At 42.1% G+C, this 24,558-nt stretch overlaps 1 protein-coding gene across 1 annotated transcript in view; it reads right to left on the reverse strand.

The window, feature by feature from the left end:
* The window catches only part of UBFD1 (ubiquitin family domain containing 1), an 896,669-nt gene that overhangs the window by 529,726 nt on the left and 342,385 nt on the right, over positions 1-24,558 (reverse strand). The window contains exon 4 of the mRNA XM_044089298.1: positions 8,401-8,466. Within this exon, the coding sequence (XP_043945233.1) occupies positions 8,401-8,466 (66 nt within the window). The remainder of the gene's footprint in view (positions 1-8,400; positions 8,467-24,558) is intronic.

Raw genomic sequence — 24,558 nt, forward strand, 5'->3', positions numbered from 1 at the left:
CGACTGCCTCTGAAGGTGGACAATCGGGCAACATCTCAGGGATGCTGGAAGGGTTTGTCAGAGAGAGGCTCCCTGCTACCCTGATTCTGCGAACCCCCTCTGCCTCTAGGGCGGCGTCTGTTGTTGTTACCCCCCTCTGCCTCTGGGGGTAAACTGACCTTGTGCGTCAGGCGTGAATCCTTGAGATTTGCAGAACCACATTTTCCCTCCCTTCTGACCTTTTGGGTAAGGTCTTGAAGGAGTGGAGAAACAGACTCCTACGGCAGAAAGAGTCTTGCCAACTTGCTTGCATCTAGTCAAGGTGTCTTTCACTTGAGGTCCGAACAAAGTCGAGCCATCAAAGGGAGAGTTTGTGAAGGACGCTTTGAAGGGATCTGCAAAATTACAAAGCCGCATCCAGGATTGACGCCTTAAAGCCACTCCTGTGCCTGCGGCCCTACTCGCTCCATCGGCTGCATATGAAATGAGCCGCATGGAGGAGTTAACAATGGAGTTTAGGATTCCTAGCTGTGAGTTAATCTTATCCTGAGACCCAGCTGCTGACGGATCCTGTAAAACTTCTCCCAACTCTTTAAGAACATCTCTTTGAAGGCGGGTGAAGTGACACAAGTAGTTCAGCGATCGCATGGCAAAGGTCGCTGAAGAAAAAATCCGCTTGCCGTACCTATCCATAGTCCTAGAATCCTTGTTAGGAGGATGGACAGGTACTGAAGGATCAGCTAATTCCTTCTTGGTGGCTGCAGCCACCACCATGGCATCAACCGGGACACCTTTTGTCAAATATTGCCTATCAGATGGGGCCGTAATAAATTTAGAAGGCCTCCGAGGAACAGGTTCCACCGAATCTGGGACCATCCACGCCTTCCGAGCCACCACGTCCATAAGAGAGTCGAAAGGCGGAGACACCCAGGAGGTGGAGGGTCGAGACCCGAACGCCTCCAGGTATACTGACTCGTCCTCGGAAGGATTAAGGGAAGGCCAGTTCCCCCTCTGCTTAAGGAGTTCAAGGATGTCTGAGAAAGAGACATCCTCAGAGGGGGACCTTGGGGATCCCTCCGACTCATCCAAGTCAGTATCGGATGCAATAGACTTGGGGGAGTCTAGATGTTTCCTCTTACATGTCCTCTTACGCGGAGGTTCACCTGACAGATCAGGAGAAGCCTCGGAAGAGGAAGATATTCCCAATGGGGAAACCTGAGGCGTTGGATCTCTGGGTCCAGGAGCAAGAGAGTGGGAAGAGACGTCAGCAGGCACTGTAGTGGGAGGAGCTGATGGAATTGACCGCTGACTACGCCCAGGGGCTAGTACACTCCTCATCACCTCGAAGGCTCCCCCGTCAGAGAGGTCAGAAGGCTCCCGCTCCGAAGAGATAGGAACTCCAGGCCGCACCGACAGGGACGGCTCCGAGGCCGATGTTGGGGCTGAGCTTCACCAACGCCGAAGCTCCGAGAGGGAGAACGGGGTCGGACAAGGGTCCGATGCCACTCGCCCCCTCAGCCGACGAGAGAGATCAGACGCCCAGATCCCTCCAATGAAGGCATCAAGGAGGAAATCGGAGCAGAGGACGACGGAGCCGAAAGGGGGGGTGGTATCAGCTCCGAAGTCACAACAGTCACGGCTCCGAGGAGCTCCGGCTCCGAGCTCTGTAAGAGAGTCGAAGGAGGAATGTTAGGTGGATGTGTGATAGCTACCGTTGAGACGGGCTATGGAGCATTTGGGCCAATGCCTGAGACTTTAATAGTCTACTTACCACTCTCTCAAGGTCGTGATCGGACAGCCTGGACGACAGAGAAGAACGGCTTCGATGGCTCCACTCCGAGAGCAGGGGTGATCTCGGAGCTGAAAGTATCAATTCCAACGAGGGGGATCGTGATCTCCTTTTTGAGAAAGGTGGAGCCGAAGGAGCCGAGGATACGTCGGCTCCAGCCGGTGCCGACACTGAGTGCCCAGATTTAGCAGCATCGGCGCCGGATGGAGCCGATACTGTAACTTCTAATATAGAAGGATCGGCTCCGGCCGGAGCCGATCTCGACGCTGAAGGAGAACCAGTAGCCGATGGCTTAGGACTTGAAGCCGACGGCTTAAATGGTTTCGAGGGCTTCCCCGGAGCCGACTTAGTCGGGGAGCTCTCAGGCTTTAATAAGCCCCTCAATATTAATTTATTTCTGCGCTCCTGCAGAACTCTTGGGCTGAAGGCATGACAGATAGCACAAGAGTCCTGCAGGTGCAGAGGTCCCAGGCAGTAAACACAAGAAGTGTGACCGTCTGTCAGAGACATCTTCTGACAGCACGGCTCACACTTCTTGAAGCCTGAGACCTTTGTGTCCTTTGACATAGCTGTGTAGAGGAAACACTAAGTAACAAAAAGAAACACAGACACACACACAAGAAACACCCAATCCAATAACAAAAAATTTAAACAGGGATACAAACACACTCAAACACACACAGAATCCCTGACAGAAAAAATTAGGAAAGGGGGAGGTTTAAGGCCTAACTTAGGGGAAGGGATAAATAACCAGAAAAATAGGGAACACTAACGGGAATAGGGTTAAATTAATCGTTAAAGGTTCACACAACAACTAAGGTGACTAAATCTAAAGGGATGAGACTAAAAGTGTGAATTTGAAGAAACTTACCTGGAGCTAGTAAAAAAGGCACCTCGTAAGCGAAAGCGGCAAATGAGACCTGGGTAGTCTTCGCCTTGCATCATGGGATATAGGGTTGCCTCGAGCTGGTAAAATTAGCTCTCGAGCTTTAGTAAGTGGCCGAGTCGGAGCAGAGGATCGGCTCCGAACCCATCCAGCAAGAATGAAGGCGAGATTGACAACTTAACATTTATGTCTATTGTTACCATGATTGTATCTTTATTTATGTAAGGTACATTTTCTTTTACTAACTCCAAGCAGTGCCAAGAGTCCTTTAGGATGTGGGGCAATTTCTTTAAAGTATCCTTACAATTCACATCCACATAGTGAGCCATAGCTTCTAATTTGGATCCCTTAGCTGACACTATGGGTCTAAATGGGGGGTTGCTGATACTTTTGTGGATTTTAGGTATACCAAATATGGAAGGTGTATTAAGATGCTCAACCAATAAGTAATTGTATTCCTCCTTACTTATCACACCTTCCATAAGGTATTCATACAAATGCCAATCCACTTTTGTATACGCTCTAACCATCTCGTATCTTGAGACCTTCTCGTATGCATCACTATCACTTAACATGTCAGCCATTATATTCAAATAATCCACTTTGGTCATTACAACCACTCAACCCCCCTTATCTGGTTTCATGATTCTGTAACCATCAGATGCTGTTAATTCTCTTAAAGAAAACCTCTCGGCAGTAGTTAAATTGTCTTTGAAATCACCTCCTTCTTTCAATACCCTCCTAATTTGTATATCACATAGCATTTCAAACAAATATATAATAGAGTTCTGTGGAGGAATAAAGGTACTTGATCTCTTTAAAGTAACATGTCTAGTGTCAGTTTCCATGTTTTTACTAACACTATGTGAAAAAAACATTTTCAAATTTAACAATCTTGTATATAGTTTCAAGTTCATCATCACCCTACCAATGTCATGTCTAAAATTAGGGACAAAAGTAAATCCTTTTTTAAAAAGTGACATATAATTATTACATAAATCTTTGTCCGTATAATTATACACTGTGAATCCACCTTCCTTTATTACAACACAGTTAAACTCTTGATGTATTTCACTGTTACTCACATCATTTAAACTCTGGTCATTTCCATAAAAACACTGTTCACTATATTTGTCATTTTTCTCAACTACATCCATCTCACTTGACCTCATCCCATTTCCTTTGAGGTTAAAATCTACATTAGGATACAATAGTGTATTGGTTACATTCTCCAGTATTTCAACACTAATTTCTGTAGTATTAATAACATGTTTGTTCAATAACGTGAATTTGTCCTGTACCTTCTGTCCCTCATCTGATATTTCTCGTAATGACCCTGGTAACGGTCTCGTATACGTTCCAATCTCCTCACTACTGGTTCCTCTAAAAAAACTTTTTCATTGTTTTGATTGTTATGGAAATTATTTTCTCCATCAGAATAACCAACAAAATTACACTAGAGGTTATTCTGATAGAGAAAATAATTTCCATAACAATCAAAACAATGAAAAAGTTTTTTTAGAGGAACCAGTAGTGAGGAGATCGGAACGTATACGAGACCGTTACCAGGGTCATTACGAGAAATATTATCAGATGAGGGACAGAAGGTACAGGACAAATTCACATTATTGAACAAACATGTTATTAATACTACAGAAATTAGTGTTGAAATACTGGAGAATGCAACCAATACACTACTGTATCCTAATGTAGATTTTAACCTCAAAGGAAATGGGATGAGGTCAAGTGAGATGGATGTAGTTGAGAAAAATGACAAATATAGTGAACAGTATTTTTATGGAAATGACCAGAGTTTAAATGATGTGAGTAACAGTGAAATACATCAAGAGTTTAACTGTGTTGTAATAAAGGAAGGTGGATTCACAGTGTATAATTATACGGACAAAGATTTATGTAATAATTATATGTCACTTTTTAAAAAAGGATTTACTTTTGTCCCTAATTTTAGACATGACATTGGTAGGGTGATGATGAACTTGAAACTATATACGAGATTGTTAAATTTGAAAATGTTTTTTTCACATAGTGTTAGTAAAAACATGGAAACTGACACTAGACATGTTACTTTAAAGAGATCAAGTACCTTTATTCCTCCACAAAACTCTATTATATATTTGTTTGAAATGCTATGTGATATACAAATTAGGAGGGTATTGAAAGAAGGAGGTGATTTCAAAGACAATTTAACTACTGCCGAGAGGTTTTGTTTAAGAGAATTAACAGCATCTGATGGTTACAGAATCATGAAACCAGATAAGGGGGGTGGGGTGGTTGTAATGACCAAAGTGGATTATTTGAATATAATGGCTGACATGTTAAGTGATAGTGATACATACGAGAAGGTCTCGATACGAGATGGTTAGAGCATATACAAAAGTGGATTGGCATTTGTATGAATACCTTATGGAAGGTGTGATAAGTAAGGAGGAATACAATTACTTATTGGTTGAGCATCCTAATACACCTTCCATATTTGGTATACCTAAAATCCACAAAAGTATCAGCAACCCCCCATTTAGACCCATAGTGTCAGCTAAGGGATCCAAATTAGAAGCTATGGCTCACTATGTGGATGTGAATTGTAAGGATACTTTAAAGAAATTGCCCCACATCCTAAAGGACTCTTGGCACTGCTTGGAGTTAGTAAAAGAAAATTTACCTTACATAAATAAAGATACAATCATGGTAACAATAGACATAATTAATTTGTTTTCGGTGACACCCCATGAACAGGGTTTAAAAATGTTTGAAGCAAGTTTGGAGATATTTAGTGACTTACATACAGTTAAGCGAAGATTGTTAGTAGAAATGATGGAAACTATATTAACAAATAACTATTTCTTGTTAGAAGGTGAATTTTTTAGACAAATTTCAGGTGTAGCCATGGGGGCAGGATGTGCGCCAATATATGCAAATCTAGTTTTGGCTCATTGAGAAACCCAAATGATATTTACTAGTAAGTTTTGGCCTAAAATAACATTATATTTAAGGTTTGTAGATGATATAATAATTTTTTGGAAAGGAAAAGAGGAAGAGATGGTAGATTTTGTAACCTATTTGGAGACCACTACTTCTTTTTTAAGATTTACATAAAATACACGAGGAAAGCTGTGAATATTTGGACATTCAATTTCAGAAAAAAGGAGAAGTAATAATGGAATCAAATATATACAGAAAAAAAGACTTACTCAAATTCTTTTTTGCATTTCAACAGTTGTCACCCGTATTTTCAGAAAAAATAACTTAGTAAAGGGTCAAATGGTTAGGCTATCCAGAATTATAAGTAATGATATAGTATTTAACAAGGAGGTAGATATATTAATGGATATGTTCCTGAATAGAGGTTATACGCAGTGTTTATTAACTGAAATGAAGAAAGAAGTGATGACTAAAAGGAATCAGAACTTTAAACCAATTTTGAGGTTTGGAATTAAAATGGATGCGGATAGGAAAAAGAACAGGACAGAAGCATTAATATTACCATTTAATGAAAACACAGGGGCAATTTTTAGTGCAATAAAGGACATATGGGAAAAAATATTTAACAACAAGTTAGATATTATGAACATTTTGGGTAAAGGTCCTAATATAACATACAGTAGGAGAAGAAATTTAAAGGAATATTTTGAAAGTAACAGCATTAATCAACCCTATAGGAATTCAAAAATGAAAAAAATGTGGGTTATGCAGAACTTGTAGGTTTATTAATGACAGTCCCTATGTTAAGATACAAAATTTTAATAGATCTATTAGATGTCCTGGACATGTTAATTGTAATACAAAGATGGTGGTATATTTAGCGACCTGTTTATCATGTCCAGCATTTTATATACATAAAACCATCAGGACGTTAAGAGAGTGTATTATGGAACATACTAGGGACATAAAAAATAAGAAGGTAACTAGTTCCTTATATATACACAGTACAAAATGCCAGGATTTTAAGAGATTTATATTTTTTGTAGTTGATAGAATCCCAGATAACATTAATAATGAAGGGGATGTAAATAATTTATTAGAAATGAAGGAATGTTTGTGGCAACTTAGACTAGATGCAAGTAACATGCCAGGTATCAACGAACACATTTCCATTATACTGAAATATAAATCATATTGCATTTAAAGGGGTTGGTTATAGTTGTATTAAATTACAGGAAGGGAACATTTTATAGTTATTATTATTAATTATTTATACTATATTTATATTTAATTTTATTTTTTATGTAACTTTTGTATTTTGTATTTTTTATTGTATATGAACTTTTTAAACATACGAAAGGTTTATTTAAGGTTTAAACAAGGTTACATCAAAAGGCACATTAGGTTTTAGAAGGTAAATAAGTTATTAAAATATACATATGATGTAAAGTAATAATTTATATAGGTTTTAATGAATTTTGGAAGAAATTTACTTGAGGCGTTGTATTGTTTAATCAAATGATTTTAAGTATTGATTAATTGTTAAACTGCATAGTAATTGATGTGGCTATGTGATTGGACACAAGTTGATTTTATGTATATTTAAAGGAAATGTTAACGGTGTATTATTTACTCTGAAGAAACCCACGGAATAGTTGGGTGAAAGCGCTCAGTGTGACTTTTAATATTTGGAATAAACAGTGTCACCGGTTTTGGAATACTTTGTTATTTTATTTCTAATTTTTATTTTATTTATTTATTTTTTTTTTTTTTACAGTTTTGCACATTTTAAAGAAGGACTTGGTTTATTAAAAACATCTACATTTTAAAACTGTTTGGACCTGTGGTTTACTTGGTTTATTAATACAATCTACATTTTAAAACTGTTTGGACCTGTGGTTTACTTCACTGCCTTCCTTCCAATTTCAATAATAAACAATTTAAAAAGCAATTTCCATTTAATACAAACAGGATTCTAGTGATTTACTTTTGAGAAATAACTACACTGTGCAACAAAATTCTTCTTAACTTAGAAGGGCAACCAAGTTTAGCAACCAGTAAATGTAAATGGCAGCCTGGTATGAGCATAAAGTTTATCATGCACTGCTTAGGAGTATGGTATTTTCTCAATTCAATGCAAATGTCACTTTAAGGACAGTAGACCCAATAAAAGTAAAAAAGTGATTTCTGGGCATGGAATTCTCAGGCAAGCTGTATGGGACTAAATGAAGGAGGTTAGTGAGAGGCTGGGCCAAAAACCATGCTTCACTAGACATTTCATATGCATTATCCAAGAGATCTTGTAACCAGAGACCAGTTTTCAGTTATTCAATATACCACTATGTATTTCAATTTGATCATAACTAAAACAGTTACTGCACTCCTCTATTAAACCGATGAGGGTAAGTGAGCAAAAATATGCTCAATATAATGTCTGAACATTTAGATTTCCTAGAACAACTACTTTTCACCAAAAAGCAATAGTGTAAGGAGTCAGAAATCATATGCAACATAATACATAGAAACAGTCTGATAAAGTGCTACTTGTACATAAGTAAGTTGTCTGGGGTTAATATGCAAATCAGCACCTGCCAGTACTAAAAGTGAATAAAGAAGGTTTGAAAAGTTCATGTTGCATTTGACAAGGGACAGAGATACTAACCAAAACTAGAAAGGTTCAGTATATTAACTCGCCTCAAGCTAAACTAGCCTGAGAATTTAAAGACTTGCATTTCCTTTTACATTGGAAATCACTGAAAAACTAAAAAATTAAAAAAAAAAACTCTAATTACTGTTAATTGTTCACCTGTACACCTTTAATGGCAGGCATCACATCATCTGGTTTTCCTTTATCTAATACTTTTCTGTGTTGCTAGAAAAAAGAACAACCAAAAATGAATTAGTAAATGCTTTTCATACTACTGGAAGACAAAATTAGCATTTTGAAAAGTAGTATACCACAATAAGGTCTTGAGATGCAAAGTTCTAGGGTCAAATGTTAATTAGCTTCCACGTGTACACTCAAGTTGTTTTGAGCAACTGACTGAATTTCTTTGTGCTCCAGGTCCACCTCCATAACAGGAACTCAAATGGCCCAGTAGGACTGCTAGTCAGCAAAATGCAATTAGAGTACATTACAGCAATTCAGAGTTCATTCACGCTAAAAAAGCTTTGCCAAGACTTAGGAGAGAAACAATGGTTCTTCCCAAAAGCAAAAAAAAAATGTTTTGCTTACCATAATGACAAAGCTGAAACAGCAAATCCATTTTCAGTAACAGTAGTAGGATTATGGCATTCAGATAAGGACTGTTCAGCACACAAAACTTTCCCATGCTGCCATAGTCCATCCTCTGTCCTACAATGTACCGCAATGCCTGCTTCACTAAATCTAAGGTGAGCCACACCAAGTGGCATTATGTAAGAAAACAGTCTCAAAATCGAGTACACCAGAGGTAGGGGATGGAAGAAAGAGCATGCCACCGAGGATGGACCTGTTTTACTAGATCTATCATATGGTAAGCACATAGCTTTCATATCTGATAATAGGCGGTTCCACTCTCAGTAACAGCATGACAGACTCCCAAGTTAATCACCTTAGGCAGTCTCTTTTATGGGCGCACACTCTTACAACTGTGACCCCAAATGAAACACTGGAACTGGTACCACAAATTCAGCTTACAGTGCCTTATGAATGTGATAAGAAAATACAATACAACTGCTGCACAACTACATATAGTCAGTTTTAGGAAAAAAGCTTTAGATGTCCTCAAATGTTCTGACAGAACGAGCCTCTGAAACAGAAGTAAGAAGCTTGCAGTACTCAATACAACAAAACTGGATGCGGTCAATGAGACATCTGAATAAAGTGACTTTTAAAATTCTCTTGGGTTTATTTTTTAATTGGTAAAACAACAAAGAATTGGGTATTTGTGCAAACAGATTTTGTATACTCGGCACATAACCTCAAATGATTGTGCAGGCTTATATAATGGAGAAGACACCCCTATTGCTGGAATATTGCAGAAAAAAAACAGAGGACAATGAATATATTGATTAAAGTTAGACAGTACCAACTTCTGGTATGGGGATGGTAATGTGGAGAGTGACGCTGTCTCTGCTGAACACAAATTATTGCAGCTTAACTAAAAAGAAATGATGTCTTACCATAACATTCCATCCGAGTTGTCTATCTTCATTTGTCATCAACGTGTGGGTTCGGTTCCGATCCTTCGGAAATGAAATCGGTCACTTCTATAGCTCGTGGCTTCAAAAAACTCTTGAGCACATCCCTTACCCATAATGCTTACGGAAGATTACCTCAGATCAAGTTTGCTGATAAGTGAAAGGAAGTAAAAATACATGAAAGAGACCATATCTGAAGGAACAAATTCTAAAGGGAAACATGTCAGGAGGAATGTCTGTTCTTCCAGGAAATCTGGCAGGGGGACTGAGGGAGGGAAGTTGATGACAAATGAAAGTGGACAACTCAGATGGAACATTATGGTATGACATAACTTCTTTATCTGAAGTTGTCACTCTTCATTTTGTCATCAATGGGTGGGACAGAGCCCCCAGCTACTTACAGTCCTGGGTGGACTCGAGGAAGGGCATTCCTGAGCACCACTGAACTAAATGATGATCTTCCCTTAAAAAACAGATCTAACTTGTAATGAGTAACAAAGGCATGGGTTGACGCCCAAGTTGCAGCTGCAGATATGTCATTTATGGATATTCTCGACTTGAAGACAGCAGAAGTAGCTACTGCTGTCTGAGTGTGCTTTTGGGGGGTATCGATAAAGAAATACCCCTCTTTCTATAAACAAAGGAAATGCAGTCCGTAATCCACTTAGCTAGAGTTACTTTGCTCACAGACTCTCCTAATTTACTGTGTGAAAAGGAAATAAACTGATGGTCAGATTTTCTGATACCCTTGGTCCAGTCAAGGTACAATCTTACTTGTCTGTGAACCTCTAACAGGAGTAATGAGTACTCACCCTTGTTACAGTAGTTCCGGAAAATACCAGAAGTTTGATGCATTGATTAAGGTTAGTTTTCAAAACTACCTTAGGTAGAAAGGATGGGTTAGTTCTGAGAGAAACAATATCCTTAGAAAAAAATCAAATATGGCGGCCTAGACGAAAGTGCTTGAATTTCTGAAATTCGTCTAGCCGAAGTGATAGCTACCGAGAAGATACTTTTTCCAGGATAGAAACTTTAGATCACACCTAGAGGCTAGTTCAAAGGGGGTCTGTGTTAAAGCTTGCAGCATCAGAGTAAGGTCCCAAGGAGGCATAGGATCCTTGTAAGGGAGTTTAAGGAGGAGAGCACCTTTCAGAAAGGCTTTACAAAACCTAAGTGAGGCCACTGATGATCCATGGAAACCATTGTGGAAATTAGAAATTGCTGCTAGCTGGACTTAAACAGTAGAAGATGGAGAGTCTTCATTGAAGATGGAGGCTAGCAAATGAAGAATTTTGTGTACTGGTGGTGAGAAAGGATCACAATGATGTAGAGAGGTCCAATTAACAAATCTTTTCCATTTACTTGTGTAAAGATTACAGGCACATGTTTTGTGAGATGACGAAAGGATGTGTTGGACAGGGGGAGAGAGCATATCATGCCTAGCCACTAATGTAATTGGAGAAACCAAGCTGTCAGCTTGAGAGTTGTAATGTCTGGGTGACTGATGCCTGGCAGGTGTGACAGGAGGCCCAGAGTTGGATCCAGAATCCAACGTTGTTGTATCAGATGAGGCCAAAGGAAGGGGAATCAAATTTGACAAGGCCAAAAGGGGGCAATGAGAAAGACTTTGCTCTTCAACTTGGCTGCTTTCTGTAGGAATTTCGGAATTGGGGAGCACAAAGGAGACTGGGAGGTCAACTGTGAAGAACAGCATCCCTTGGTACTTCCCTCCTCTGGGGGGATAATGGCAAATTAGCTGCTGCATTTATTGTTTAGAGGGGAGGCAAAAAGGTCGCAACAAGACTGGCCCCGGAAGTATATCCCTCATTGGTGAGATCTGATCATAAACTAATCTCACTGGAAATCCACATCCCGCCCCCACCCCAAACAAAAAAGACCACAGTGAAGAACTTCTCTAAAGCAAACTTCACACTACTCAAGACTGGTGTGGTATCCTTCAAGGCCCCTGAGCCAGTGGAAACCACAACCCAAGCTGCGGAAGCCCTTACAAATGCCTTCTATGAACACCTCCAGGACTGCATGGATCAGGCAATCCCAAATAAAACCAAGACTCTTTCCACAAAGGGCAAACGTCCAGTCTGGTGGACCCCAGCCATTAACAAACTTTACAATAAGAGGAGAAAGCTATTACATGACAGAACAAAATCCATAAAAGGGAAGTCACACCTGATCATTATTAGTAAAAAAATACGAGCACTCATAAAATCAACTAAGGCCAATTTTGAGAGAAAAATTGCCATGGATTCAAAGGACAATCATAAGGCCTTTTTCAGCTATGTTAGGAACCTGGGTGGAAACTCCCAGATATGCTCAGAATTAGTCCAAAATGATACAAAAATCACTGAACCCACAGACATTGCCAACATACTGGCAGACAGGTTCAGTGCAAACTTCACCACCCTCTCCCCCCCCAAAGGAGAGATAACTATTCCAGCGGATGTGGCCTCCCAGACATCTCAAATGCGCAGGTGAAAGCTGCTCTCTCTAAAGCTAAAAACACAGCATCAATGGGACTGGATGGTGTCCCCGGCTGTGTGCTACACGAGCTAAATGAGGAATTAAACCCGCACATAAGGCAGCTGTTTAATCTCAGCCTTACCACAGGATACTTGCCCAAGGAGTGGCGTACGGCAACTGTGGTCCCAACTCCACAAAGGCGGTGCCTCTACGGACCCTGATAATTACCGCCCCATAAGCTTAACAGGTCTAGTCTGCAAAGCTATGGAGAGGATCATAATGGAGCTCATAAACAAAGATATAGGGGACTTGCAGACATTGGACCCGACCCAGTTTGGCTTCGTCAAGGGAAGATCATGCCTTTTGAACTTGGTCGACTTCTTCGAAACAGTCACCAAGGCCATTGATGAGGGAAAGGCAGTCCATACAGCCTACCTTGACCTTGCAAAGGTCTTCGACACAATACCCCACTCGGGTATTGTAGAAAAACTTACCAGCTTAAATGTAAACCCATACGTCACAAGATGGGTTGCAAACTGGCTTAAGGACAGAACCCACAGGGTTAGAGTTACTGGCGCTATGTCAGACTCCAAGCCGGTCACAAGTGGTGTCCCACAGGGCTCGGTCCTTGGCCCCCTATTGTTCGGCATCTACTTCTCAGTAGTACAGGCCAACATGGGAGGACTTTGGCTGACAAAGTTTGCAGACGACTGCAAACTGGGTGCCATAGTGGAAAGTGCATCGGACACGGATATCCTTCAGAAGGGACTCACGGAAACAGATAGCTGGTGCCAGAGCCATGGCCTGAAGTTAAACGCCAAAAATGTATAGTCATACCCTTCGGGAAAAACAAGGTAACCCCAAGCTACCATATAGGTGGCAATCCACTAAGCACAGAAGAGGTTATCAGGGACCTGGGGACCCAGGTTGACAGTGGCCTTTCTTTTGACACTCACGCTGCTAAAGTGGTTAGAAAGACCTTCTACATTGCCCACCTGATCATGAAGGGATTCACATCCAGATCTAGTGAGGTCATTGTTCCCCTGTACTCTTCACTTATCAGACCAATGATCAAGTACAATGCCCCATTCGGGATGTATCTCACCCGACATCTGCAGCAATTGGAGAGACCCCAAAGTTCCTCACCAAAAGGATAAAGGGACTCCAAAATCTGTCATATGCTGCCAGATTGAAGAAACTCCAGCTCTATTCAGTCGCATACCGTCTGCTCAGAGGTGACATGTGCCTGACATACAAGGCCATGTCCAACCCGGAATTAATGGACATGCTCCACCTCAAAAAATCCAAATCCACCAAAACCACTAGAGCAAGCGACTTAAACCTTAGCACGGATATAAATAGGACGTGCTGGAGGGATAGATTTATCACTCAGAGACTCCCTATGCTGTGGAATAAAATCCCGGTCCATGTGAGGCAGAGCACCTCGCTGGCTCTGTTAAAGAGAAATCTTGACCTGTGGATGGGAGATCGTAGGTTTACCCCGGGAATCATCTCTGTGTCACTGCTGGACAGAGGCACAACAAACTAATGGGCACAGTATTTTTTTCATATAAGGGGTGGCGTAAGCCACAAAAATTTGGGCTAGGCTTATAAATGCCTTAGGGCAGATAGCCTAGTATAAACCTATGAACCTATGTGCGGAATATCTTTTTCTGAAACTTCTGGATTGAGGGACCACTTGTGAGGTAGAAGAATGCACCTGCTCAATTTGTCTGTTATCACATTTCACTGCCTCAGGATGTGCATTGCAATCAGAAAGCAGTTGGATGAGAATGTGCACTGCCATACTCTGAGGGCTTCTGGGCATAAGGGATAAGATCTGGTTCCCATTTGTTTGTTGATAAACCAGACCACTGACAACTTGTCTCTCTGAACTGCAATCGTCCCTAGAGGCAGACAGTCCTGGAATGCTTGCAATGCTAATAGCACTGCTCTCATCTCTAGAACATTTATGTGCAGATTGGCATCCATTGGGGACCAAGTGCCTTGGACAGTCTTTCCCTGGCAATGCCCCTCCCCCCAAGCTGGAAAATGTCCATGGTCACTGCGGCCTTGGGTTGAAGGGGAATGAATGGGCACCCTTCTACGACTTGTTTCAAATAAACTCACCATAGAAGATCTCTCTTGCATGTGATGGTGATCAAGACTGGCACTTACAAGGGATGCTGAAGGATGGATCACTGTGCTGCAAACAACCACTGTAAATTTCTCATGTGGAAACTGCCTACGGGAACAAGTTATGTGTTCTTTGGTAAAAGTGTCTGGGTAGTTTCCAGTCGGGACGGAGGAAGTGAGGTAATGGAGGTTGTTGTGTCCAACAAATCTCCTGTAAATCTTAGATTCTGAGCTGGTTCCAGCAAGGATTTTTCAAAGCTGATTGCAATGGCTAAATGGTCGCATAATTGTAAGACCTTTTGTTTTGCTGTTAGCAGTAGCTGCCTGGTAGTAGCAGAAATCAGCCAGTCATCTAGGTACAGAAACACCCAAAATCCTTGCAATCTTAAGTAAGCTGCTACTACTGCCATGCATTTGGTGAACACCCTGGGGGCTGTGGTGAGACCAAAGGGCAGAACTCCAAATTGGTGAGAACCAGTTACCAGCCAGAAATGAAGGAATCTTATGGACTGTTTGTATATCTTTATGTGGTAGTACACATCCTGAAGTCCTACAGAGTACATCCAGTTGTCCTTTCCTAAAAATGGAAGAATGGACTGAACTGTGACCATCTGGAATTTGGTTTTTCGAACAGACTTGTTCCGTTCTCTGAGAACCAAAATTGGTCTCCTGTTCCCTTTCATTTTTGGCACTAAAAAAATCTTGAATAAAACACAGATTCTATTTGGTCTGGTGGAACTTCTTGGGATGACTCCTTTCTAGCAGCTTTTGAATATGAATGGCCTCTTGTTCCCTCTGACTGGGTGGAACACTGGAGAATTTCTTCAAATGGGGAGGAGAATGTGAAAATGGAATTGTATAACCTCTGGAAATGATCTTATGCACCCAAGTATCGAAGGTGATTTCTTGCCAGGCTTTTAGATGCAGGGACACATCTGAAGCCTCTGGACTTTTTTGGCACTGAAACACATGTGGAGTAAAATCCTGATTCTTTCTGGTCTGGAGGGGTCTTCTGGGTGGCTCTTTTTTTGGAAAAGGTAAATGGCCCCCCGTACTTGGAGCTTGTTTTGATGAGATGGGGCATCAGGTAAGGGAAGTGATTGTTGAGGTGGTCATATATGGAATGAAATGTTGCATCTTCTAGACATTACCATCTTTAACCACCTGACCATAGTAAGAGATTCCAACATGGGCATGTGAAGAGAAAGAACCTATGAACACCTGCACTACACCTCAAGCAACACATAGTCCTTCTAAACTCACACCACCAACACCCACACATAGCAAAACTAAATCCACATATGCGGGGGCCCTTAACTGTAACCTGCCCAAGCAACAAGGACCTCCGAAGCTGAAACACAAACAAACACCAATCACAACCAAAGTGTCACATAGCTCACAACACCAGTGTGCCACTCAGCAACAGCCCCTAAGGCAAGATAACGTACCTAACACTTTAGTCATAGGTGACTCTATAGTCAGGCACACTGAAGTCCCACTCACCAGGCTGAACAAGGAGAAAATTACAATGAGCTGCCTGTCGAGTGCCAGGATCCGCCAAATAACTCATGCACTCAAGTCACTCCACAACAAGTACAAATATGACTCTGTCATTGTTCATGCTGGAGTGAATGACTTGAGACGTACCTCCCTGGGCTACATGAAAAGAGACATGGAAGAGCTCTCAGATCATGCGGCCTAGGCAGGTATGACCCTAGCCCTGAGTAGCATCCTGCCTTCGCCCAGAATGATACCACAACATAAGGACAAAATGATTGACTTCAACAATTGGCTAAGCTTCTGGTGTCATTCAAAGGTGATCCAGTATCTGTCTGCCTGGGATGACATGATAGACAGACCACGATGCTTTGCCAGAGATGGTCTGCACCTGTCGCCCCTGGGATTCAGCTTACTGGCTAAGGCTCTAGCCACCCCTATAGTGCCTTTTTTAGGCAAAGTTCAAAGGACAAAACCACCACCGTAACAGATATAAGCCTGCAAAATCTGAAGGTAATGCTACTCAATGCTAGAAGTCTAAACCTCAAAATGCACTCTCTCGAGGCACTCCTAAAAATGGAGAACATCGATATCTGTGCAGTAACTGAGACCTGGTTCAAGGCTTCAAAGAGCACCCCTGCAATACCAGGCTACAACTCTTACCACACTTTTCGGCCACCAAACCAGGATCGAAACTCCAAAGGTGGAGGAGTGTCCATATTCACCAAGGATATTCAAACCACCAGGTTAGTTGCCCAACACAATGAGTCTGAAATTCTCCAGGTGCAACGAACACTAGATAAGACTGCAATCCAAATTGTAGCTTGCTACAGATCACCCACCATGCCCCAAGATTCTCACTACACCTTTCTAAACATACTGGAAAATATTAATATACAACCAAACACCCTAATACTGGGTGATTTCAACTACCCTGCCATTAACTGGGAAAACTACTCGTGTACCAACACCTTTGCCCAACAGTTCTTGGAATCCATAGTCCCACCAGAGGCTCCAATATCCTAGACCTGGTCATTACCAACATGGGAAATTGATGTGCCACACTTATGGTCACCCCCTCATTGGTCAGGTCAGACCATAAGCTAATCACCCTTAACATCCACATCCCATTCCAACCTCCCAGTAAGGAAAAAACTTCTAAAAGCCAACTTGATGTTACTCAAGTCAGAAGTTACAAATTTCATGACACCCATGCAGACGGGAACTGAAAAGTCAACTGCCGAGTCCTACACTAAGGCACTGTACGAGCACATCCACTCATGCATGAATAGTGCCATCCCAAATAGAACCATGATGCTCTCCTCCAAAAAAAGGAAGCCAATCTGGTGGTTCCCTGCCATAAACAAACTTTACAACAAAAGGAAGAAACTGTTGCAGAAAAGAGGAAGATCCCAGGATGCAAAAAACTCCCTTACAAGCCTCAGTAAGAAGCTGAGATCCCTCATAAAATCCTCCAAATCTAGTTACAAAAATAAAATTGCCAAAGATTCAAAAGGCAACCACAAAGCATTCTATAACTATGTCAAGAATCTAAATGGCAATGCTCAGATCTGCTCTGAGCTACAACAGAATGGCATTAAATATACTGATCCCAAGGATATTGCCAATATCCTGGCAGATCGATTCAGTGCCAACCTCACCCCCCTCTCACTCCCTAAATCGCCCATCTCAATACCAAGAGATTGCCAAATTCCGGTAATAATAGCCACAAAGGTAAAAAACACACTCTCCAAAGCTAAGAATACCACATCCATGGGACCAGATGACATCCCGGGCTGTGTACTACATGAACTACAAAATGAACTGGCACCTCACCCAAGTGTCATGTTTAATCATACCCTCACCTCAGGCTTCGTGCCCACTAAGTGACGCACAGCTACAGTTATCCCACTCCACAAGGGGGGATCCACCTTGGATTCCGGGAACTACCACCCCATCAGTCTGACGAGCCTGATTTACAAGGGCATGGAATGTATTAGCACGGAACTTATAAACAAAGACATTGGCAACCTTCAAACACTGGACTTCACCCAGTTTGGGTTCGTGAAGGGCCGATCTTGTCTCCTGAACCTGACTGACTTCTTTGAAACAGTCTCCAGAGCCGTGGATGAGGGTAAGGCAGTCCACACAGCCCATCTGGACCTTGCCAAGGCCTTTGACACCATCCCCCAGTCTGGAATCGTAAATAAACTTACTAAGCTGGGCATTAATTCCTACGTCACGTGATGGGTTGCCAACTGGCTTACTGACAGAACCCACACTGTAAAAGTAGCTGACTCCAAATCCAGCTCCAGACAAGTGAAGTACCACAGAGTTCAGTCCTTTGACCTCTCTTGTTTGGCATCTACTTCTCTGAAGTAAAAGCCAACACTAAGAGACTCTGGCTAACAAAGTTCGCAGATGACTGCAAACTGGGAACCATTACTGAATCCCCAAAATATGTGGATACTCTACAAAAGGGACTTACAGAAACAGATGCTTGGTGCCAGAGCCATGGGCTCAAGCTCAATGCCAAGAAATGTATAGTTATCCCCTTTGGGAAAAAAACATGTACCCATGAATTACCACATAGGTGGCAGTACACTAAACACCGTAAATGTGATAAGAGACTTAGGGACACAGTTGGACAGTGGTCTCACCTTAAATAACCACATCGCCACAACAGTCAGGAAATCCTTCTATGTGGCACACCTCATCACTAAGGGCTTTTCATCCAGAAAAAAGGAAGTCATTGTCCCACTGTACTCACCCCCTCATTAGACCCACTATAGAATACAATGCCCCATGTGGTATGTACCTCTCAAGACATCTGCAACAACTGCAAGGGCCACAAAAATACCTCACTAAAAGAATCACAGGCCTAAAGCAGATGCCCTATGCTGACCGATTTAAAAAACTCCAGCTATAATCTGTCGCATATCATCTACTCCGGGGCGATCTCTGCTCAACATACAAGGCCATGTCAAACCCAGAGCTGTTGGACATGTTACACTTAAAGAAATCTCAATCCCTCAGAGCCACACGCTCCAGGGATCTAAACCTTGTGATCACAATAAACAAAACATGCTGGAGGGATAGGTTCCTGAGACAGAGACTCCCCAGACTCTGGAATAGACCGCCCATACATGTCAAGCAGAGTGCCTCTTTGGCCCTCTTCAAAAGGAACCTTGATGATTGGATGGGAGAAAGGAAATTCACCACGGGGATCACGTCAGTCGCCCTGCTAGACAGGGGTCCATGGAAGTAAATAGTGTGGGAAGAAATAGTCAGGGAATTGTTATGGCTAGGCTTGTATAGGCCCAAGGCCCGATAGCCTAGTACCAAACTATGAACCTATGAACCTTAGATGGCCCTCCCAACTGCTTCCAGACAGGAAGAGTCAGAACAAGGCTTCAAAATTGTTGCTGTCTACCTGTAGGTGGGATACAGCTATATAAAGATTGCCAATTACCCCCTCCTCTATGACAATCACACCTTTGGAAGTTATCTGAGAGTTAGGATTTTTTTTTTTTTTTAGATTGCTGCATTTTCTGCTCTCTGTATGCCACACCTGAACAACTTTTACATTGCTCTTCTGTGTGCCCTAAAAAAGAACAGCTGAGGCACCTGAAATTTTACAACCACAGTGGTACAGTCATTCCTTCTAATACACATTCTCTAAGTGTGAGTTCTCCTCAGGGCAATAAAAATATATAGTACCTGGAAGAGGGAATTAATCAAGTTTACTTTAGTGTTCTTGGCAAAAATTTGTGAATCTGAGTAAGTGTTTCAAACTATAATGTCAGATGCTTCAAGCTCTTGCTAAACATTCAACAAAGCTGAAGACTAACGCCATCATGAGTGTCTTCATACAAGAAACTTATAAAATCACTCCAAAACTCTAAGTTAGGACAGGAAGAGCAAATTGGTTTATAGCTTGTATTTTGTTCCTAGGATGTCAACTCTGTTTTCAGGATTAATTTAAGTCTTCTAAAATATTCCTTACTGAATTTTTTTCTCATTTGTTCATATTTTATTGCTGATCCTTCATCAATTCCCAAGTATTTAAACACTCTCTCTTGCTCAAGTTCTTAGAAACCCAAAAGACTTGGAGAAATTAAAAAGAGCAAAAAAAGTATAAAAATCTGTAAGCCATCCTAAAATCTGCAGAAGTGCCAGGCTATAGTCAAGCTCAACAGGGACTTCTTTCCCCACTGATTCTGCCAAGCACATTTCCTTGGCTGTAGTTTCGCTAGATGGTAGGTACGGATAGTGGCAATCTCGTTCATCCATTCATGCGGGTCACTAGTTAGATGACAAGGCACTTGGCTACCTTAACAGAGTCATAGTTAGTCCCACAGTTTACCAGTGCTTCATTGATGAATAATTTGCCTTGTGATGATACACAAACTATATACAGGAATTGATGCAGACAGAGTTTGTAGTCATTTAGATGAAAACTCAATCATGGCAATAGAACAAAAGATCATCTGTTGCTAAATAAAGTTACAACAGAATTGTAAAAAGAGGAAGAATCCAAGTATGGCATGGGTAGATTACAAAAAAAACATTTGACAGCATCCCACATTCATGAGGAGAGGATTGCTTACAGATGTACAAAATACATCCTAAATTGATCAATTACATTACACTGACAATGAAACCACTTTGCAGTTAAGCTATGACAAAGGGCAAATTATCATGCCAGGGACTCCTCGAACTTGATTACAAGTATAGATATGCAGTCGTAGGACTACATACCTACCTGCTAATGTAATCAGATAGTACAGTTGTGTACACTTACCATAAATGTAGATGTTAGAGTGTATTCACTGTTGCAGACATCACATTTGGGTTACCTGCTTGCAGTAGCCCTTAGTCGGCCTGATTAACAAAGTCTTGGGTCCTGCGTCGGTTGCTGTCCCTTCTTCCGTGACGTCAGGTCGCCAGGGGTATAAAACATGCAGTCGACATCATTACCTCAGTTTTTCTTGCCATAGATGTCAGGTGCCCCCCAAATGCGAAGCAAATAAATCTATAAATATACAAGGTTATATCTCCAACAAAAGAGCAAATACACCAAAAAGCTTTTGATCACAGTAAAGGAGACTAGAGGTATAGCCAAAAGAAGTAAGGGGGCTGGAGGGAGGGTATCCAGGACTGCAACAGTGAATACACTCAAATATCTACATTTACGGTAAGTGTACACAACTGTACTATGTTCTTCGTGTTTCACTGCTGCAGTCATCACACTTGGGTAGATTCCCAAAGCTAAGGATGGGAGGAGGAATTTAGATAGTATTAGGAACAGCTATAAGGCCCTGCAAGACTGCATTGGCAAAGCCAGCTCTGGATTTAGAGAAAATTGGCAGATAGTAATGCTTGGTGAAAGTATGTACAGAACTCCAGGCAGCAGCTTCTAGGATGTCCCTGGTAGGGACACCTCTGAGAAAGGCTGTAGAGATAGATGCAGCCCTCGTTGAGTGGGGTCTGACCCTGTGGTATAGGCTTTCCATGGTGCTTGTAGCAAAAATGAATACAATGGCTATCCATTTGGAAATGGCTTTGAAATAGCCTTCCCTTCTGCCCCTGCAGCAAATGCTACCAGCAGTTGGTCAGATTTCCTTTGAGGTTTAGTCCTGTCCAAGTTGAATCAAAGTTATCTGTGCACATCTAAGGAGTGCAGTATCCATTCCCCTTTGTTCTGTGGATTAGGAAAGAAGGTTGGCAAATGAATGGACTGATTAAGGGCCACACTGGATACCACCTTGGGCATGAAGGAAGGATTGGTCCTGAGGGACACCCTGCCCGCATGAAAGATGATGAAAGGCTGCACTGCCATGAGGGCCTGTAATTCAGATATCCTTCTTGCTGAAGTGATGGCTAAAAGAAAGGCTGTTTTCCAAGAAAGGAATTTAAAATCTGCACTAACAGCTGGCTTGAAAGGAGGAAGAGTGAGTTTCTCCAATACAAAGTTAAGGTCCCAGGCTGGAGTTGGGGCTCTTCTGGGTGGTCTTAAAGTTTTGGCCCCTCTGAGGAACTGCTTGAGCAGTGGACGTGAGGAAGAGGGGTGGTTCTGTATTACAGCAAGCTGAAATGGCTGAGGCGTGAATTTTGATGGAGGAAAAAGAAAGTCCCTTGTGAAGCATCTCAGTTAAGTATTGTAAAATCTGAGGTAAGTTGGGCACTGCTGTGCTCATCCCTTGAGATTGGTTCCAGGCATAGAATCTTTTCCATTTTTCAGCATAAGATTTTCTAGTATTAGGCCTCCTTGCCTCTAAAATGATATCCATCACTGGTTTACTAAGGGATGGTAAGGGAGAGATTATGTAATTAGCCAGGCTGCTAGGTTCAGGGTTTGAAGCGGATGGTGCAGAATCTGATACTCCTGTTGAGACAACAGGTTGGGGGGGGGGGTCAGAGGCAGGTGCTATGGGACCAACAGTGACACACTGCGCAAGAGGGGGTACCAGTATTGGCGAGGCCAGTCTGGTGCAATCAATATCATCCTTGGTTTGTTCTGTTTGATCTTTAGTAGTACTTTGGATAGAAGAGGCAGAGGAGGAAAGGCATAGACTGATAGGTTCTTCCAGCTGAATGACATGGCATTCACTTGCCAGGCCTGTTTGTGGGGAGTCCTTGTGCAAAATTTGTCCAATTGGTAGTTCTGGGGGGATGTAAACAGGTCTATATCTGGGCTCCCCCATTTATTTGTCAGCATGTTGAAAATCTTTGGTTCCAGTTTCCACTCGTATGGGTCCATGAGGTTTCTGTTGAGTCAGTCTGCCAGCGTATTTAGTTTTCCTGGCAGGAATTGAGCTTGCAGATGCAATTGGTAGCTCAAGGCTGTGTTCCACAATGTCATGGGCTTGTCTGCAGAGGGGGTAAGAATGGGTATCCCCCCCCACATAACAGTGGTGTTGTCCGTCTTTACCATTACCTGTCCTAGAAGAATGTGGTCCTTGAAGGCTGTCAGAGCATTCTGGACAGCTAACATTTCTTTTTGAGTGATATGCAAGTGCATTTGACTTGGGTTCCATTCGCCCTGAATGCACTTCCCTGCCAGGTGAGCCCCCATGCATAGTCTGATGCATCTGTTGTTAGGATTTGGGTGGCAGGGGGTAGGGTGAATGGTAGTCCCTTGTTTAGGGGGCACGCCTCTGCCCAAAGAAATTCTAGGCGTAGGCAAGGTATGATAGGAATCACTGCTTCTAGATCCTGAGAATGTTGACACCATAGGCTTTTTAGGTACCGTTGTAGTTTCCTCATATGTAGTCTTGCATATGGAATTAAAATAATGCAGGAGGCCATGAACCCAAAAACTTGCAATATTTGCCTTGCAGATAACAGGGTTTTCGTGGCCACTAGTTTGAAGTAGGCTGTCAGATGAATTTGTTTCTCTGGCGTGAGGAAAGCCATCTGGGAAGTCGTATTCAAGCTTGCTCCCAGGAATATAATTTGTTGACAGGGTACCAGGTGTGATTTCTTTTCATTTATAGTGTACCCCAGACAAGTTAGCACTCTTTGTACAAAAGCCAGATGATTCAAAAGTATGTCCTGGCTTTCTGCTTGAATTAGACAATCGTCCAGGTATGGGTATATCTGAATATTTTTTTGCCTGCAAAATGCAATGACTGGGGCTAGGCACTTTGTGAATACCCTGGGCGTAGCACATAAGCCAAAGGGCAGTGCAGAGAACTGGCAGTGATTGTAACCTGCTTTGAAGCGTAGGTATCTTCTGCAAGATTCCCTGATTGGGATGTGCAGGTATGCTTCCTTTAAATCGAGTGTTGCCATCCAGGCATCTTTTCCTAGCATGGGAAGCAACTGGTGAAGAGTCAGCATTTTGAATTTTGGAATCACCAAAAAGGTGTTTAGAGTAGACAGGTCCAGGATTGGACGCCATGAATTGTCTTTTCTGGGTACCAGGAAAAGTATTCAGTAGAAACCTTGTCCTTTTTCCTCTTCTGGTACAGTCTGAATAGCCTTTATTTTTAAGAGAGAGAGTATTTGCTTTTGAACCTCTGCCCACTGATTTGGGGGTAGATCTGGCCAACCGTTGGGTGTTGGCAATGTGTGACAGTGAAATCTGTATTCTTTGGACATTATATTTAAAACCCATTTGTCTTGGGTAATGAGTTCCCAGTTTTTGGCCTGCAGACCAATCTTTCCCCCTTAAAGGAGTCGGTTGATAAGTGCTTGGAAGTTTTAAAGTCAAGTCATTGAGATAGTTTTCCATAGGCGGGAGTCTTACTACTCCCAGATTTGGAAGCGGAAGCCCCCCACTGCTTAGTCTTGTGCGTACCCTGGGACTGAAACCTGGGGTTTCTGCTGGGTCTGGGTTTGGATTGAGAAGGCCTGGAAGGAGCAGGAAAGGACCAATTCTTAGAGGGCCAATGCCCACTAAATCTTGGAGGCTGAAATTGTAAGAAATATTTAACAGTTTGCATAGATTTAGCTTCATCTTCCATCTTTTTAAGAACTTCCGCAGCTTTATTGCCAAACAAGCGGTCCTGATTTAAGGGAGCATCCAACAGTTTAGCTTTAACATGATCAGGCAAAGATTGCTCCTTAAGCCAAGCATGCCTTCTGAGTACACACCCAGTGACAGCAGCCCTGCAAGAGGCCTCTAAAGAATCAAACCAACATTGCAAAGTACGTTTTCTAACCT

Source organism: Protopterus annectens, chromosome 12.part0 (assembly GCF_019279795.1).
Source record: "Protopterus annectens isolate FY-2018-M chromosome 12.part0, PAN1.0, whole genome shotgun sequence".
In the NCBI taxonomy this organism is placed as follows: Eukaryota; Metazoa; Chordata; order Ceratodontiformes; family Protopteridae; genus Protopterus; species Protopterus annectens.